This window comes from Podarcis filfolensis (assembly GCF_964270895.1).
Source record: "Podarcis filfolensis genome assembly, chromosome: 5".
NCBI lineage: Eukaryota > Metazoa > Chordata > Lepidosauria > Squamata > Lacertidae > Podarcis > Podarcis filfolensis.
The window spans coordinates 1,190,113-1,209,422 of NC_139608.1; the positions used below are offsets into that span (position 1 = coordinate 1,190,113).

The window sequence follows — 19,310 nt, forward strand, 5'->3', positions numbered from 1 at the left end:
GAGATTTGTGTGTTGGGGCGTGGGGGGGGGCTCTTTCTGTCCTTCCCTCCTTTGCATAGACAGCCCCGCTTTGCCACCCGCCCAGTCCAGCCAGTGCCTCGGTTCCAGCAGGAGCGTCTCCCCAGCTGGCCAGCAGGGGGCAGGGCGAAGCCTCCCGGCGCACCTCCTCCGGGCATTGACGTCCTCCCCCTCCCCCCCCCCCCCACTTTCCCTTTCCAGCCAGCCCTGCAAAGTCCCACCAAGTCGCGCCGGAGCAGAGCCGCAACCTCTGGGCGACTCCGGCTCGCGGCTGCCGCTCCCTTCGTCGCCCGGCCGCCTCCATGCGCCCCTCACCCGGACCTCTGGGCTGGCGGGTGATGGGCCGCGCCGCTGCCTGCCAGGAGGGGGGCGGCCAGTAGTTGCTGGAGCGGGGGGAGTGGCTGCTGGTGGTGGGAGGGGGGTGGGAGGGAGGGAGGGGGGCTCGACTTTCCAGGCTTCCAGAGGGAGGGGTCGGCCCCGAAGAGGAACTCGATGAGGATTGTGGGGCTCTTCTGGACCAAAGGCTCGCATATGCTGCAGTGTCTCTGTGGAAGGCGCCTGAGTTCCAGCAGTAGTCCAGGTGGGCTGCCGGATCGCGCCCTCCCCATCTCTCCTGCCCCCCCTCCTCTGCCCCCTCCCCTCCCCTGGTCGCTTCCCCTGGTGCTCCGGGCGGGGGTGGGACGCGGAGAGGCGCCGCTGGGCCGGGAGGAGACGGATGAACGGCGGCCACTTTAGCCAGGAATATTTATAGGACTTGATCCCTGGAAAGGCGCGCGGCAGGCGGGCGGAGCGCGCTCAGCGGCCGTCCGGGCGACCTCCGGGGCTGCTGCTGCTGCTGCTTCGTTGCGCCCACGCGGAGGAAGGGAAGCGGAGGAGCCGGCAGCCGCCGCCGCCGCCGGGGGTCGACCTTGACCGGCCAAAAGGGGAAGGTTTGGCCGCTGGGGAGACGGAAGGTCGCTCCTTCCAGGACAGCCGCGGCGCCTTAGGCGCTCTCCAAGGTGCTGAAAGGGCAGCGCCTGGCTCTTCGGGGCGCCGAAAGGACAATACGAGGTGCGCTCTCCATGGTGCTGAAAGGGTAGTGCTTTGCTCTCCGAGGTGCTGAAAAGGCAGCGCATGCCCCGGGGTTCTTATAAGATCATAGAAAGCTGCCTTCTCCCAAATCGGAACCAGTGGCAGCAGCAGAAGATCTGTCCCAGCTCTGCCCGGAGAAGCAACTTGTTGAGAAGATACTTTCCTGCCTCATATCCTCACCTGCTTAATAGGAGTAATTCATTTACAACTCTGACATGTTCCTAAGGCTCCCTGCCCCAGAGGTGGGCTCAGGGTTCCCAATCATTCAGGCTCTTTCATGAACTACAGCTGTCTGATTTTGGAAGCCTGCCCCCCGCCATCCAAATATGTAGCTTTTGTCTATTTGATAAGATTTCTTACGCTAAGCTTTCACCATAAGGTCGCAGGGTAGCGGACAGCAAAGTGAAACAGGTGTTTTTTTTACAGTTTGTTTAAAACAAGTAAATAAAAGAAGTAAAACAATATTTGACAACTGTCTTCAAATATCTGATGGGCTGTCCCATGGCAGAGGGAGCAAGTTTCCTTTCTGCTGCACCAGAGGGTATGGATCTGAACCAATGGGTTCAAATTACAAGGAAGGTGATTCCGATTCAACATCAGGAAGAACTTTCTGAGGGTAGAAAGCTGTTCAATAGCAGAAAAGACTCCATGGAAAGGTGGCGAGCTCTCCTCCCTTGGTGGTTTTTAAACTGAGGTTGGCTTGCCATCTGTCAGGGATACTTTTGCTGTGATTCCTGCACTGCAGAGTGTTGGATTAAATGACTCTTGGAAGTCCCCTCAAACTTTAAATTCCATCATTCTGTGAATTCCCAAGAAAAGCTGCAAGGCTAGAGTTAAGTCAGAGTTAACCAACTCCCATCACCCTGACAACGCTAGCTGAGCCTGATGGGAATTGTAGTGCAGCATCCTTCAGAGGGAACCATGTTAGTCACCTCTGGGTTACAGGAAAGCGAAGAGCTGGGTCTTTTGGTGCTAAGAGAAAGGGACTCTGTATACTCCCAGAGGCACTCCCTTCTGTATTTCCCCACACACCTTAAGGCCGAGCCCTGATATTTTCAAACAAGTTGCAAAGCAAGCAAAAAAAAAAACAACAAAAACAAAACAAAAAAATGAAATAAAAAGGGGACTCTGGATTCTGCTAAGGTCTTTGAAGGATTCTTTCACATCTGCAAACCTGGAAACAGAGTGAAGTGTAATGTGGATACTGACTCGTGGACCTCACACTGTGGAGTTCATTTTGGGACTCCATCACTCACAGCTCTGTCTGCAAGTGAGAGCCACGAGTTCCTGCCCTGCAGGTGATATATTTGTGCATGTGTGAATGTGACTTCCGCATCTGAAAAAAGAACTTGCCCAAACATAATGTACGTGTTGGGCCTGATGGCAACCCAACGTTATTCAGCAAGAGTTTTCCCCTGCAAGCAAATGCCCCAAGTGATGGAAAATAATGGCCATCATGCCTACCAGACATTGTGCCCCTTTAATTTTCCCACTTCCTCAGTGACTCTGGAAGATATATGGCCATAGCCCCAGAGAGGTACAAAATATGTTCTCCCCCCTTGTTGGACTGACCCCTGATAGTGTGCATGTTTTCAGGTTGCACAGCTCTTTAAATCAATAACAAAATGTTGTCTCTTTCCGCCCAATGAATAGTTAGTTACCTGTGATTCAAAAGCTTTCACATTCCTTTATATCAGCAAAAGCTAATCTTCTAAAAAACATCCCAATAACTTCATAAATATTTTGCTGCTTTTATTCCTCAAAGATAAAACGGTTCCTTAAGAAAACCCACATCCCAATTTAATCCATTTCCCCACTAGGTTGATAAGGTACTAGGGCCTAGAATCATAGAGGCATCAAACTGTAGAATCATAGATTCACTGAACCGTAGAATTGAAAGGGACCCCCCAGAGTCATCTAGTCCAACGCCCTGCAATGCAGGAATCTCAGCTAAGGCATCCATGACAGATGGCCATTCCAGATCAGCCTAAAAATCTCCAAGAGAGGAGAGCTCACCCACTACCTTCTGAAGGAGCCCATTTACCTGGGCAGAAGGAGCCATTTACCTGTCCCCTCTTCAAACTCCTAAATCAGGGTTAGGGAACATCTGTTGCTTTCCAGATGCTGTCAAACGCCAACTCCCGTAATCCCTGACCATTGGCTGCAGTGGCTGGGAGCTGGAGTCCAGCAGCGCTTCTTGACTCATCTGTGAATGGCTGCTGGAGGGTTGGGTCCAGAGAGTAGCAGTGGGGTGTGCACCCTGCCACCCTGGCATTTGTGCTGTGTAGCGCCACAGAGCAGACTTTTATTCCCAGTGCTATTCAACATCTATGTGGAAAACATTGAAAGCGGTCAGTAGGAAATTTGGAGCCCAGTATCAGCCCAGTGTCACCGGTGACACTCGGCTCTCTCTCTCCATAACTTCTGGCTATGCTAGCCCTGGGTTGGTGCCTGACTGCAATGTTGGTCTGGATGAGGGCAAAAAAACTGAGCTTGAATCCCTGCAAGAATGAAGTTTTGTGGATGAGAGTTTCCCATGTTCTGAATATAAGCCTGCTACCTGTTCTGGATAGGGTTGCACTTCCTCTGAAACAGAAGGCCCACAGCCTGGGAGTGTTCCTTGATTCATCTTTGTTGTCTGAGGCTCAGGAATTACAGGCGGGGAAAGTTCTGTTGCACTCTGGTGCTGCTTTTTGGCTGCCCATAGAAGCATCTGGTAGACTACTGTGAAACAGGATGCTGGACTAGATGGGCCCATGGCCTGGTGCAGCTCCCGAGCTCTTCATATATTCTTACGTGGTGTAAGTCAGCATCCTGGGGGTCTCCATATATGTTGGACTTCAACTCCCATCAGCCCCTGCCAGCTCAGAGCATGGTGGAAGGGCATCACCCCTCCCCCCACCTATGCAAAGATCAGGACAGCCTGGCTATGCGCCTGACATTTTGGACTAGTGTTGAAAGTCTATACTTGCCCAAATGGACCAAATAATTGTTCCATTTACGCTTCTAGCCTTTGAATGCTGCTATTGGGGTTTTTGTTTGTTTTTGTTTTGGCTTGTTTGTTTTTGCAGCAGCACCGATTTATTTTTATAAATGTGGAGCACTTTAAAATGTATTTTCTTGTTTTTCCAAACTAGGTGTTTTGTCTGTGAAGGAGGAGGAAGTGGGAAAGGAGGTGGTATACTTAGCAACCTATCTGTCTTTCTGGCACGCAGAGGTCTTTCTAAACATTTGGCTTCTAATCAGAAAGCTATTGGTCATCTTATCTGCATGCAGAGAATGAAAATTTAAAACTTTTGCTATTAGTTTCCTTTTGTTGTTAAATGTTTTATTGATGCCTAACTAAATGCAACAAGGTTTTTACTTCAGCTGGCCCCCTACCAAGCCACTTTTCACACAGTTAGAATTGTAGAGTTGAAAGGGAACCCAAGGCTCATCTAGTCCAACCCCCTGAAATGCAGGAATTTGCTATGTTGTTTGCAAAGAAAAAGAAAGAGGCATAATAATATGAAGTGAACTAGTTGCACAGCAATCCGAATGTGGATGTAAGCAACACAAGGGGACTAACTTTGAAGTAAACGTGCAGGCTGGACTTCTGTTGTTAATATAGGAATATGCAAGCTTTCAGTTTACACAGAGTTCTCTCTCAGCTGTGCACTGCACTCTGTGAAATATGAAGGCTTTTAATAAATGGCTTCCAAAAGCTGCTGCGGTTCTGTAACAATCTGGGTCATAGAGGAGCTCATATACAATGCGCTCGTTTTCAGGAAAGCTCTCAAATGTTTCATTTATTTCAGCAGGAAATGCAGCTTCATTTGTCTCTGCCCATTTCATGGGGACTGTTCCTAATGTTGGGCTTTTTTTCATCTTTGCCTTGTATTCCGTTCATTGAGGGCATGTCTGTCTCTTGAGGAGGAGTCCAGCACAGACTCTTCCCTGCTTTGGTGCACATCAGAACTACCTCCAGAAGCTGTTGTTTCTCTCCAGCGCTGACTGCTTGTCTGTGGTGATTTGGGCAGGGCATTCAACCTCTTGGGTGACATTCCCACTTATAAAGGGAAGGACGAGCATGCTCAGAGATTAAGGCTGCTGTCCTATGTTGTTTGTTGTTTAGTCGTCTGGTCATGTCCGACTCTTCATGACCCCCTGGACCAGAGCACGCCAGGCACTCCTGTCTTCCACTTCCTCCCGCAGTTTGGTCAAACTCATGCTGGTAGCTTCGAGAACACTGTCCCACCATCTCGTCCTCTGCCATCCCCTTCTCTTTGTGCCCTCCATCTTTCCCAACATCAGGGTCTTTTCCAAGGAGTCTTCTCTTCTCATGAGGTGGCCAAAGTCTTGGAGCCTCAGCTTCAGGATCTGTCCTTCCAGTGAGCACTCAGGGCTGATTTCCTTAAGAATGGATACGTTTGGGAGCAATCCCCTATTGACTTCAATAGGACTGACAGCTAAGTGGCAGCCTATAGGATTGCCCCGACTCATGAGTGGCAGCTACGGAATTACTCTTATGTTGCTTAAAAAGCTCATTCCCCCTGACCCAGCTGTGTTTATCAGCTCCTGGGAGCTAGAGGAATCCAGAATGTTCAGGCAATTCGGGAACTGATATAATTCAGCCTTCCCCAACTGGAGTCCCTGAGATATTTTGGACTACATCTCCCATCAGCCACAGCCAGCACACCAGGGGTGGATGGGAGTTGTAGTCCAAGACACCTGGAGGACTGGGGAAGGCTGATAGAACCAGCATTTGTCCTGTCTTGGGGCCACCACATGAGGCCCCCAATGGGAACAAAATCTCTGTGTTATAATAATGAATGCTTGATTAAGTGGAATTTTAGCAAAGGTGATAGTTTGACTAATTACGCTACCTTCAGAATCCACCTAAAAGTTAATGCTGCTTCCTGAAAAATGTGATGGGGTGCCTGTGGATTTTAATCCATGTCCTCCCAGTTCTGATATTATTTTATGTTTTTTAACTCCACAACCTACCCACACGGTTGGTTAGACTAAATGATAATGACTTTTCCCAGGGGTTTCATTTCAGAATGCCTTCATTGTTTTGTGGGGTTCCTAAGTGAACTCCTCTTTCTTTCTTTCTTTCTTTCTTTCTTTCTTTCTTTCTTCATGGTATTGCACTGAGTTTTTATTGTCCCCTGACAGCAGAGTTCCCTTTTGCTTCTCACCTTTCCTGAAATGGAGATTTCTGTAATGGCAGGTGGCAGCGGTTTGCCCTCTTCCTTGGGAGTCCTTCTCCTAAGGCTACGAGTGAGGCTCCTCTATATATTTAAAGGAAGCTCAGAATCTATTTCAATAAGCGTGTGTGTATGAGTAACCCATATGCTGCTGACTTCACAGGCACTAATCTGTAGGTAAATTGCAAGTGTGCTCCAGCATTCATGGAAAGATGGCTGTTAGCTTCAGATCACATCCCATGAATAAATATTACTAGAGCAGCTTTGTGTAAAGGTGGCACTTCTCTGAACTTTTACAGCTCCAGTCATTGATGAGTATTGATTGATGCTGATGGTATTTGTGGTCTAAAACATCTGAAGGGTATCAGGTTGGGGAAAACATCTGTGAAAGCCTGATTGCAAAATCTTTCCTTCTTTCCTTCCTTCCTTCCTTCCTTCCTTCCTTCCTAGCCAGATGTGTGGAGTATAGTTGTTTGTTTGTTTGTTTGTTTGTTTGTTTGCTAACCTTCTGCCATGCTCATGTGTGACTGAAAAGTAGACAGCTTCATAAAGAGCAAGTGTTTGCAGGATTGGACCAGCCCACATGAGTAAAGGCCAGAAGTGACACCTGGCCACAATGGCTGTGCTCTGCCTCTGAATGCCTGTTTCTGGAAACCACAGGAGGGGAGAGAGTTGCTCTTGTGTTCGAATCCTGCTTGCAGGCTTCCCTTAATGGGCGCTGTGGTTGGCCCCTGTGAGAAGAGGATGCTGTTTCAGCAGTGACCCATTTCCATGTGGGTTCCTCTGAGTCAGTGAGTAAAAAGAATCCCCTTTACAGTTTACAAAGTCACTGTTCAAGTCTCCTAACAGCAGCTTGGAAGGGGTGGTTTGTGTGTGTTTTTGGAGCGCCGTAGCTTGGAGGAGTCACTGGCTTGGCAACAGCTGCCTTGTTTTCTTTCACAAAGGGGTTTTTGTCCCCGGAGGGACGAATCCTCCTCTGTCACAAGCAGACTCCTCCTTGGTTTTCCACAGCAAGAAACCTGCACCGAAGGAACGTTTGCTTGGAGAGGCGCTCTGGGAGTTCCCTCTTGGCCTGGGGGCTGGCGGCTCATTAAGGAGCCGAGGTGCCCTGACTTGAGACAGAAGCTGCATCATTAAGTGCCATTGCTGACGCAGGCTTGGTGCCGGGCTCGGTCCGCGCTGATCTCTTGCTGGCACACCACGGGGACCATAGAAGTGATTCAGACTGTGTATACATTATACATTTAAAGCAGATTTCTCCCCCCCCCCTCAAAGAATCATAGGGACTGTAGTTTGTTAAGCGTCCTGGGAATTGTAGCTCTGTGAGGGGTAAACTGTATTTCCCGGAATTCTTCATGGCGTGTGTGTGTGCTTTAAATGGGGTGTGTAAAGGTAAAGGGACCCCTGACCATTAGGTCCACTCGTGACCGACTCTGGGGTTGTGGCGCTCATCTCGCTTTATTGGCCGAGGGAGCCGGCGTACAGCTTCCAGGTCATGTGGCCAGCATGACTAAGCCGCTTCTGGCGAACCAGAGCAGCACACAGAAACACCGTTTACCTTCCTGCCGGAGCAGTACCTATTTATCTACTTGCACTTTGACGTGCTTTCAAACTGCTAGGTTGGCAGGAGCAGGGACTGAGCAATGGGAGCTCACCCCATCACGGGGATTCGAACTGCTGACCTTCTGATCTGCAAGTCCTAGGCTCTGTGGCTTAACCCACAGCGCCACCCACGTCCCACAAATGGGGTGTGTACCCAGCCTTAATCTTCATGGCTGGGAGCAGGGGGCAGAGGAGAAGGATCAGCTTTTCCCAGGAGACTTGCAGTTCCTCTAAGCCATTGGTGGCCAAACTTGGCCCTCCAGCTGTTTTGGGACTACAATTCCCATCATCCCTGACCACTGGTCCTGTCCACTGGGGATGATGGGATTTGTAGTCCCAAAACAGCTGGAGGGCTAAGTTTGGCCATCACTGCTTTAAGCTGACCTTGACTGGGAACATGGAGGGCAGGGAACAGTGGCCATGCTTGAGGGGTGTTAGCCTTGCCCAGGGGTCAGCAACCTTTTTTAGCTGTGGGCCGGTCCACCATCCCTCAGACCATGTGGTGGGCTTGACTATGTATTTTTTTTGGGGGGGGGGATGAACAAATTCCTTGTTGTTGTTTAAGTTACAGATAGGTAGCCGTGTTGGTCTGCCATAGTCAAAACAAAAATAATAATATTTTTTTTCCCCTTCCAGTAGCACCTTAAAGACCAACTAAGTTAGTTCTTGGTATGAGCTTTCGTGTTGTTGTTTAGTCGTTTAGTCGTGTCCAACTCTTCGTGACCCCATGGACCAGAGCACACTAGGCACTCCTGTCTTCCTATGCCTCACAAATAACCCAGAGATGCATTTTAAATAAAAGCACACATTCTACACATGTAAAAACATGCTGATTCCCAGACCGTCCGTGGGCTGGATTGAGGAGGCGATTGGGCCACATCCAGCCCCCGGGCCTTAGTTTGCCCACCCCTGGTCTTGCCCCTCTCACTCTTTTTGCCACTCCCCCACTTTTTCTCACCCCCTTATCCTTCTCTCTTAGTTACCCCTTCTCTCTTTCTCTCTCCCTCCTTTATTGTCTCTCCTCCTGCCACCCCCTCTCTCTGCCACCCCCTTGTCTCTTCTTCTCACAGATTGCTCTTGCCAGAGGTCTGAATGAAGGGCTCCACCTCCTCATTCCATTCCTCCATCTGTTTCTGTGCGCTCTCTCTCTCTCTCTCTCTCTCTCTCTCTCTCTCTCTCTCTTTTTCTCCCCCTGGGCTTTCTCTGCTCACCTGTAAGCAGTCCAGGAGGTGCACGAAGTCCTGGGGTCACAGTTTGACCACTCTTCTGGATCCTGCTGCTGGGTTGAAGGAGAGCACCGCTCAAATTTGGGACTGGGCAAATTTCCTAGAACATTTGACCATCAAATTGTTCTCTGCAGGATCCAAAGTTCCTGGCTGGGATCACAAAAGCAAACGATCGCTCCTGAGCTTTGGCAGGGAGCAACCTGGAGATCAGCCTTTCCAGCTGTCCGCCTCTGCCAGACTTTGGAATATCCTTCCCACACATGGAAGCTCACCTGATGCCAACTCTTAGATCTTTGTGGTACTAGGCAAAGACAAACAAATAAAAAAAAATCCCAGTTCTTTTAATATCTAGGTTAATCTAGCTTTACACCACTCAAAAACTATGCTTTATTGTCCTGCTATTTCCTGCTGTCTTGTGGGACTATTTATTTTATTGCTTTTCTTCCTGGTTAGCTGCCCTGGGAGCAAGACTGCCAAAGGAGGTAGCAAAGATACTTTCAAAATAAATGGGTGAATAAGTAAATAAACTTTGCGCTGGGACAATACAAAGATGGTGGAGTTTCCCCTGCATCTTTCCTAACCTCGTTGCAGTTCGGATGGGAATCGGGGAGAGGTTATGATTTGTTGTTGTTTAGTCATTTAATCGTGTCCGCCTCTTCGTGACCCCCTGGACCAGAGCACGCCAGGCACTCCTGTCTTCCACTGCCTCCCACAGTTTGGTCAAACTCATGCTGGTAGCTTCAAGAACACTGTCCCACCATCTCGTCCTCCGTCGTCCCCTTCTGCTTGCGCCCTCCATCTTTCCCAACATCAGGGTCTTTTCCAGGGAGTCTTCTCTTCTCATGAGGTGGCCAAAGTATTGGAGCCTCAGCTTCACGATCTGTCCTTCCAGTGAGGACTCAGGGTTGATTTCCTTAAGAATGGATAGCCACCTTGAAATATCTGGAGGGCTGTCACATGGGAGATGGAGCAAGCTTGTTCTCTGCTGATCCAAAGGGCAGGACCTGAACCACTGGGTTCAAAAGGCAGGAAAGGGGATTCCAACTGAACATTAGGAAGAGCTTTCTGAGGAGAAGAGCCATTCAAGAGTGGAATGGACTCTCTTGGAAGGTAGTGGGCTCTCCTGCCTGGGGAGAGGTTGGGTGGCCATCTGCCAGGGTCTCTTTTGGTTAAACTAGAGGATCTCTTCCAGCCCTACAATTCTCTGGTTCTGTTGGTGGTTGGTTTTGATTTTTGCTTTGCATGTCTGTCCTTGATTGCGTGCGTGCTGTAGTAGCAGAGGACAGCTGGGGCTGGCAGGATCCCACCTTGGGCTCGGTTTCAGTGTGCTAATCCATCCTGTCTGCTGCAGATGGCGTCTCCTCAGCCAACTGTGTCAGCCATGCCTCCTGACCCCGTCTCCCCTCCCCGTCTCAAGGCCCAGCCTCTGGGGCTTCAATCTCCTCCTGACACTTGTGCAGGATGCCAAGAAGGGCTTGCGCACATACGATTTAACTCTCACCTCCACAGCACTCTTCAACATACAGAGAGCTTTCGGACCCTTGCTTCTTTGGCGAGCGGTTAAATCTAACCAGAGTTATTCAGGCATTTCTCTGTTGCATTAGGGAGAGGAAGAAAGCTTCATGGGCTCCCATTTACAAATTTACAGCTGCTGTTTGCATGACAGGATGCCAGATTACCTAGGATGGAAGGGAGAGCAGGATCTGCTGGTAGGTCTCCACGTGATCTGCAACAGCAAATCCCAATTGTTTAACAAGAGCAACATCATTATTGATTATCGTTATCATCAATTTCTATTTACCACCTTTCACCCTGAGGTTCCAGGGAGGGTTACAATTAAATCCTAGCATTTTGATAATATAATAATAATGATAATAATAATGGTACTGATAATATTGCTTTTGAATTGTGTTTTGCCTAAGTCTCAAGGCAATTTACAATCACCCAATAAAAGCAACAAACAAGTAGGTTTAAGAACCGTACAAATGGACATCCAAGTTAGGGCTCAACCACACTGCAGCTTCTCCTGTGCCTACAAAGGAGGGGGCTGAGTGTTTTCCTGCTTTTCCTCCACTTTCTAGGCATGGGGTCCAAGCAGTTTTGCCTTCCCCCAGAAATCCACTCTTAAGAGTTAAATTGGGACAAATGGCAATCCGCTGAAAACCTGATGGTTGTTTGTTCTGATTCAGTGCTAAACTTCGGGTTTCCCCAGGGGGAAGTGTGGATAAGACATATCCAGCTGCAGAAGCTTGTCTCCCTTTGTTTCTGGAAACAACAAATAGTGGGCATCTGTTGTTATCTCAACAGCAATACTGCCTAGTGTCCAGATCAAGGGAAGTCATAGAACTGCTCTATTCTGCCTAGGTCAGACCATACCTGGAGTCCTGTATCCAGTCCTGCGTGCTACAATTTAAGAAGGATATTGACAAACTGGAATGGGAGCAGATGATGATCAAGGGTCTGGAAACCAAGCCTTATGAGGAACGGTTGAAGTTGCTGGGCATGTTTAGCCTGGAGACTGAGGGAAGATAAGGTAGCTGTCTTCAAATATCTGAAGGGCTGTGACTGGGAGTGGCCGCTAGGACCACATAACACCAGTTCTGAGAGATCTACATTGACTCCCAGTACATTTCCAAGCACAATTCAAAGTGTTGGTGCTGACCTTTAAAGCCCTAAACAGCCTCGGTCCTGTATATCTGAAGGAGCGTCTACACCCCCATCATTCTGCCCGGACACTGAGGTCCAGCTCCGAGGGCCTTCTGGCAGTTCCCTCATTGCAAGAAGTGAGGTTACAGGGAACCAGACAGAGGGCCTTCTCGGTAGTGGCGCCCGCCCTGTGGAACACCCTCCCCTCAGATGTCAAGGAAACAAGCAGTTATCCCATCTTTAAAAGACATCTGAAGGCAGCCTTGTTTAGGGAAGTTTTTAATATTTCATAGAATCATAGAATCATAGAGTTGGAAGAGACCACAAGGGCCATCGAGTCCAACCCCCTGCCAAGCAGGAAACACCATCAGAGCACTCCTGACATATGGTTGTCAAGCCTCTGCTTAAAGACCTCCAAAGAAGGAGACTCCACCACACTCCTTGGCAGCAAATTCCACTGTCAAACAGCTCTTACTGTCAGGAAGTTCTTCCTAATGTTTAGGTGGAATCTTCTTTCTTGTAGTTTGGATCCATTGCTCCGTGTCCGCTTCTCTGGAGCAGCAGAAAACAACCTTTCTCCCTCCTCTATGTGACATCCTTTTATATATTTGAACATGGCTATCATATCACCCCTTAACCTCCTCTTCTCCAGGCTAAACATGCCCAGCTCCCTTAGCCGTTCCTCATAAGGCATCGTTTCCAGGCCTTTGACCATTTTGGTTGCCCTCCTCTGGACACGTTCCAGTTTGTCAGTGTCCTTCTTGAACTGTGGTGCCCAGAACTGGACACAGTACTCCAGGTGAGGTCTGACCAGAGCAGAATACAGTGGCACTATTACTTCCCTTGATCTAGATGCTATACTCCTATTGATGCAGCCCAGAATTGCATTGGCTTTTTTAGCTGCCGCGTCACACTGTTGGCTCATGTCAAGTTTGTGGTCAACCAAGACTCCTAGATCCTTTTCACATGTAGTGCTCTCAAGCCAGGTGTCACCCATCTTGTATTTGTGCCTCTCATTTTTTTTGCCCAAGTGCAATACTTTACATTTCTCCCTGTTAAAATTCATCTTGTTTGTTTTGGCCCAGTTCTCTAATCTGTCAAGGTCGTTTTGAAGTGTGATCCTGTCCTCTGGGGTGTTAGCCACCCCTCCCAGTTTGGTGTCATCTGCAAATTTGATCAGGATGCCCTTGAGTCCATCATCCAAGTCATTGATAAAGATGTTGAATAAGACCGGGCCCAAGACAGAACCCTGTGGCACCCCACTAGTCACTCTTCTCCAGGATGAAGAGGAACCATTGATGAGCACTCTTTGGGTTCGGTCAGTCAGCCAGTTACAAATCCACTGAGTGGTAGCATAGTCAAGACCGCATTTTACCAGCTTCTTTACAAGAATATCATGGGGCACCTTGTCAAATGCCTTGCTGAAATCAATGCTGTATTGTTTTTAACACTTGATTGGGAGAGTGGCTGGGGAAACTCAGCCAGATGGGTGGGGTATAAATAATAAATTATTATTATTATTATTATTATTATTATTATTATTATTATTATTACATGGGAAAGGGAACAAGCTTGTTTTCTCCCACTCTAGAGGGTAGGACTCAAACCAATGGCTTCAAGTAACAAGAAAGGAGATTCTGAATAAACATCAGGAGGAACTTCAATAAGGGCTGTTTGACAGTGACCTCCTTCTTGGAGGTTTTTAAGCAGAAGTTGGATGGCCATCTGTCTTGGATGCTTTAGTTTAGATTCCTACATTGCAGGGGGTCAGACTGGATGACCCCCAAGGTCCCTTCCAACTCTGCAATTCTATGAACCCCTGGTAGGGCTGTGGATGACTCCTGTCTGAGACCCTGGTGAGTAATTGCCATTTAGTGTAGACAATACTGAGTGTAAGGCTGTTCTCTAGGCTCCAATGATTTGTCCAGTGCAACATCTGGGGGGCATTGCCACATTTTGCCCCCAACTCTGTTCTTGTGCCTTTAACAGCAGCCTAACATGGAGAAATGTTGCCAAGTGAAGCTTTTCTCGGCGTAGAAATAAGTGACCGGGAAAAGCTTCAGATGCTTCACTCCCAGGTGACAGCTGACTGTTAGCATCACAAGAGCAGGGGCAGAAGAAAATATGGCGACCTGGGTCATGAGTTCAAGATGCAGGTTGGGAAATTCCAGACTTCTCGGGGCATAAAGGGGCAGCACATGGAACTGAGCTGGCTCTGACAGGTAGCGGGAGATCCCACTGCCTCCTGAAATAGTTTTAGCAGCCAGTATTTTGCTAGCAGTCAGCCTTACTGTATCTGCAGGTGGAAGCCTGCTATAAATAGACAGTCCTTCATGAGGAAAGGAGAGGGAGATGTGTAAGGCTCAATAATAATAAAAGCAGGGTGTGCTTCTCTTCTGCCCTGAAACTGCCAGGAACGAGGAGATTGGGTCTTGTAGAGAGAGGCTGCTGCTTCCTGCCTCAAATGGCTCATTTCCTCCAGGCCTGCAATTGCTTGCTGGTTCTCCTTGTGAGGAGGGGAGGAAGGGAGGCAGGCAGCCCTGGAGATGTGAAGAAATAACCCTGCCCTGTTGCTCAGCCACCCACAGGGCCAGATGTGTTTGGGAGAGGCAGAGTTTGAGAGAGCATTTCATGGATGTTGTGGCTGTTGGACTCTCCAGTTCATTAGCCATGTGGGTTAGCCTAGGTCCGTTAAGAACATAAGAGCCTCTGGATCAGACAAGTGGTTGATCGTGTCCAGCATCCCATTCTCACGGTGGCCCAGCAGAGGCCCATGATGGAAAGCCTGCAAGCAGCACATGGGCATGAGAACATTCTTGCCTCCCATGGCTCCCAGAAACTGACATATTGCTGCCTTGGACCACCCTGCCTAGGAGACTTAGAATCATAGAATCATAGAATCATAGAATCATAGAGTTGGAAGAGACCACAAGGGCCATCGAGTCCAACCCCCTGCCAAGCAGGAAACACCATCAGAGCACTCCTGACATATGGTTGTCAAGCCTCTGCTTAAAGACCTCCAAAGAAGGAGACTCCACCACACTCCTTGGCAGCAAATTCCACTGTCAAACAGCTCTTACTGTCAGGAAGTTCTTCCTAATGTTTAGGTGGAATCTTCTTTCTTGTAGTTTGGATCCATTGCTCCGTGTCCGCTTCTCTGGAGCAGCAGAAAACAACCTTTCTCCCTCCTCTATGTGACATCCTTTTATATATTTGAAGATGGCTATCATATCACCCCTTAACCTCCTCTTCTCCAGGCTAAACATGCCCAGCTCCCTTAGCCGTTCCTCATAAGGCATCGTTTCCAGGCCTTTGACCATTTTGGTTGCCCTCCTCTGGACACGTTCCTCTGGACTTATCCTCCATGAATCTGCCTAACCCTCTCTTTTTAAAATGCACATTATTGTTTTCAACAGTAACACCATAAACATAATATGCAAACAAAAACAACACACGGCATGCACATTACCATATTGTCAGCTCTAAAAAGTCACAGTAAGGAAGGTACGGGGGACACAGGCGGCACTGTGATCCAAACCGCTGAGCCTAGGGCTTGCCGATCGGAAGGTTGGCAGTTCGAATCCCCACGACCAGGTGAGCTCCCGTTGCTCAGTCCCAGCTCCTGCCAACCTAGCAGTTTAAAAGCGCATCAAAGAGCAAGTAGATAAATAGGTGCCGTTCTAGTGGGAAAGTAAACTGCAATTCCATGCACTGCTCTGGTTTCACCAGAAGTGGCTTAGTCATGCTGGCCACATGACCCGGAAAAACTGTCTGCGGACAAACGCCAGCTCCCTCGGCCAGTAAAGCAAGATGAGCGGCGCAACCCCAAAGTTGTCTGCAACTGGACTTAACAGTCAGGCACATTTCCAGGGGAGCTGAAGGAAGCAGTGGTATGTCTGCTCTTAAAGAAAACATTGTTAGATCCTTTAGATCTATCCAATTACTGCCCAGTTTCAAATCTTTCGTACCTGGGTAAGGTAATTGAGGGAGTGGTTGTTGAACAGCTTGGTGGGTTTCTGGAGGAAACATCAGCTTTGGATCCATTCCAGTCTGACTTTCGCCCTGGTTATGGGACCGAGACGGCTCTGGTTGCCCTAACAGATGATCTCCATAGATAACTGGACCGAGGCGGGTTGGGACTGCTGATTCTTTTAGACTTGTCAGCAGCAGTCAACATGGTTGATCACGATCTTTTGGATTACTGCCTTGCCAACGTGGGGATTCAAGGCGCAGTCCAACAATGGCTGTGTTCCTTTATCTCAGGTCGGGGACAGAGGGTAGTGCTAGGGAAGGAGATGTTGTCGTGCCACTCCTTGGTGTGTGGAGTGCCACAGGGCACAATCCTTTCCCCGATGCTTTTTAACACCTTTATGCACCCCCTTGCCCAGATTGTCCAGAGTTTTGGGCTGGGTTGTCATCAATATGCTGATGACACCCAGCTCTATCTGTTGATGGATGGCTGCCCTGACTCGGCCCCGGACACACTGACCAGATGTCTGGCAGCTGTGGCTGGATGGCTGCGTGGGAGCCGGTTGAAGTTAAATCCTTTGAAGACAGAGGTCCTCTGGCTGGGTTGGGACGGCATGGGGTTGGGGGGCCAACTCCCATCTCTTGAGGGGGCTCAACTTGTGCAGTGCCTTCTGTCAAGAGTTTGGGTGTAACCTTTGACGCCTCCCTCTCCATGGAGGCACAGGTTGCAGCTACTGCAAAGGCGGCATTTTTCCATCTCCACCGTATCAAACAGTTGGTCCCTTACCTTTCCCGCCCTGATCTGGCAACAGTGATCCATGCGAAGGTCACCTCCAGGCTTGATTACTGTAACTCACTCTGCGCTGGGCTGCCCTTGAAGTTGTCCCAGAGACTCCAGCGGGTACAGAATGCCACGGCGAGGCTCCTTATGGGGTCCTTGCCACGGGATCACATTCACCCAGTGCAGCTGGAGTACAGGGTCAGGTTTAAGGTGCTGGTTTTGACCTTTAAAGCCCTTCACGGCCTAGGACCCTCGTACCTACGGGACCGCCTCTCCCGGTATGCCCCGCGGAGGACCTTAAGGTCCATAAATAGCAACACCCTAGAGGTCCCTAAGGAAGTCAGATTAGCCTCAACCAGAGCCAGGGCCTTTTCAACATTGGCTCCGGCCTGGTGGAATGCTCTGCCTCATGAGACCAGGGGCCTGCAGGATCTGATTTCTTTCCACAAGGCCTGTAAGACAGAGTTGTTCCGCCTGGCCTTGGGCTTGGAATCAACTTGATCCCCTTCCCCTCTTTCCTTTGATTGTTGTTAGCCGCCCTGAGCCCGGCTTCGGCTGGGGAGGGCGGGATATAAATAAAATTTATTATTATTATTATTATTATTTTTCCTTCTTATTCGGGGACTTCCCTGGCTTTTTTCTGGCCCATGTAGGACCAGTCTGGATAGTTGGCCTTGGTGAAGATTTGACGTTTTCTCCCCCCCAAACAGTTTTTGATCTGGGCTTCCACTGAAATGAGGCTGCATTTTAAGTTATATTTTAATCCTGTTTTTAAGTTGTATTTTAATCAATTGTTTTTATATGTTAGCCGCCCTGAGCCTGATCTTGGCCGGGGAGGGTGGGGTATAAATAAAATCTATTATTATTATTATTTACCTTTTTTAAGGAAGGTACATAATAGGTTCACTGTGTTATTATTTGTACCTTGGTTGCCCCAGCCAGTCTGAGTAGTGCAAAGCAATTCTTCTGCTTATGTGCCCTGAATCTTCCAACGTTCAATTTCATTGGATCTTCATGAGTTCTGGTGCTATGAGACCAGGGAGGGGAACATGTCTCTGTCCAATGTCTCTATGCCATGCGTTATTTTATAAACTTCTACCTTGTCACCTCTTGGTCTCCTTTTCTCTAAGCTAAAAAGTCCCCAATGCTGCAACCTTTGTTCACTGTGTGTGTGTGTGTGTGTGTGTGTGTGTCGCTTCATTCCCTTGATCATTTTGGTCCTTCTTTTCTGACCATTTTCTACAACATCCTTTTTTGAAGTGAGAGAAGCTAGAACTGTACACAGTACTCCAAATGCAGTCGCACCATAGCTGCATATTGGCATTACGACAGTGGAATTTTTATTTCCTACCCCTTTCCTTGCATGGAATTTGCCCATTTCATGGCTGCCACACACCTGGTTGACAACCTCATTGAGCTATGTATTCTGTCTCCAAGGTGTTGACTTTCATCCTCTCCTCCTTGCTTGCGATTTTGGGTCCATGAATCCTGGTGGTTCTCTGGGGAACTGCAGCTTCCACCCTCCAGGGACAAAAAAATGCCACTTTCGTTTCCATGCTCCCATCCTTCAAGCTGAAGAAAAGCAGCCCGAGTCAGGAAAGAATCCTCCTTTCTTTCTGAGGCTGAAGACAGACAACGGTTTGTTGACAATGGTCTGGGAGGGGTTTTGTTTTGTACAGCACAGAGGCACTAATTTTGTTGCATCTCTGGAGAAGCAGCTTTTGCCGATTTTCAAAACAATGCAAAATCCTGCCCAACCTATTTCCCAAAGGAGAAAGAGGGGTGAGTGGGGACGCTGTGAGCAGAAACCAATTGGCTTCAGTACTTTCCTTCCCGCAGCTCCAGCGTTGTAGAGACGGTCAGTAGAATCTGCCTGCCCTGCCTGCCCATCCAAAATCACTTTCAGTGGCCTGCACGATGACTCTTCAAAATCCGTTGCAAAACATTATTCTGAGTGTTTGAAGATTCAGGACAGATAAGAATAAGTCCTTCTTTGCACGGCACATAGTTGAACTATGAAACTTGCTCCCAAAGGAGGCAGTGATGGCCATCATCTTGGGTGGCTTTAAAAGAGGACTGGATAAATCTGTGGAGGGGAAGGAGAGGGCTCTGGGTGACTCCTAGCCAGGATGGTTTTTGTGAGAAGGTTCAGGGAGGCAGGGGAGGATATATTGTTTATTAGTATCCTTCCTAACTTGCAAGTTCTATAACTAGCAAGTTCTATAACTTAGCAGAGTTTTACATTCCCCCGTTAAAGACACAGTGGGTAGCTGGTTGCAGGCTTGTTTAAGCCTCTCAGTATTAGAATCCTGGTAAGTTCCCTTATATCCATCTTAAAAGAATAAACACGCCAAAATCTTGTGTAAGTATATAAAATAAGTTTACTCACATCATCAGTTCACAGTTGGATTCCTGAAGGCAGGCTTAGTCACAAAGTATATACATGTGGATCTATCCCATATGGAGATAGACCCAGTGTCCTCTGTTGGCTGAGCAATTCTAGCTAAAAGCTGCTCCAACGATGGAAAGTCAAAGAGAGAGAGATGCTGCATGCTTTGTCCTTTTGTTACCTGGACAGGTAAGGTCACACCCACCTCTAGTCACATGCAAAAGGAAGTATGTCCCAGTCAGGAGGAAACAGGAAGTTTTTGACTGGCTGGACCTAACATTCCCCTGCATGTCCACTCTAGGAAAACAAGGAATGTTGTACTTGACTGCTACTTATGTATCACATCCCACAGTTTTGCTCCACCTTCACAGTTAGCTCCTAAATCCCAGTTGCTGCAAAGTGTAGGAGGGGAGAGGGCT

General features: G+C 48.5%; 1 protein-coding gene across 2 annotated transcripts in view; it reads left to right on the forward strand.

Annotated features, from left to right (window-relative positions):
- The window catches only part of FGF12 (fibroblast growth factor 12), a 226,774-nt gene that overhangs the window by 80,088 nt on the left and 127,376 nt on the right, over positions 1-19,310 (forward strand). The window contains exon 1 of one of the 2 annotated variants that reach the window (XM_083612988.1): positions 500-598. The exons of the other annotated variant lie outside the window; for it this stretch is intronic. Coding sequence (XP_083469114.1) covers positions 511-598 — 88 coding nt within the window. The 5' untranslated portion in view covers positions 500-510. Of the gene's footprint in view, positions 1-499; positions 599-19,310 lie in introns of those variants that run through there. 2 annotated transcript variants of the gene reach the window in all.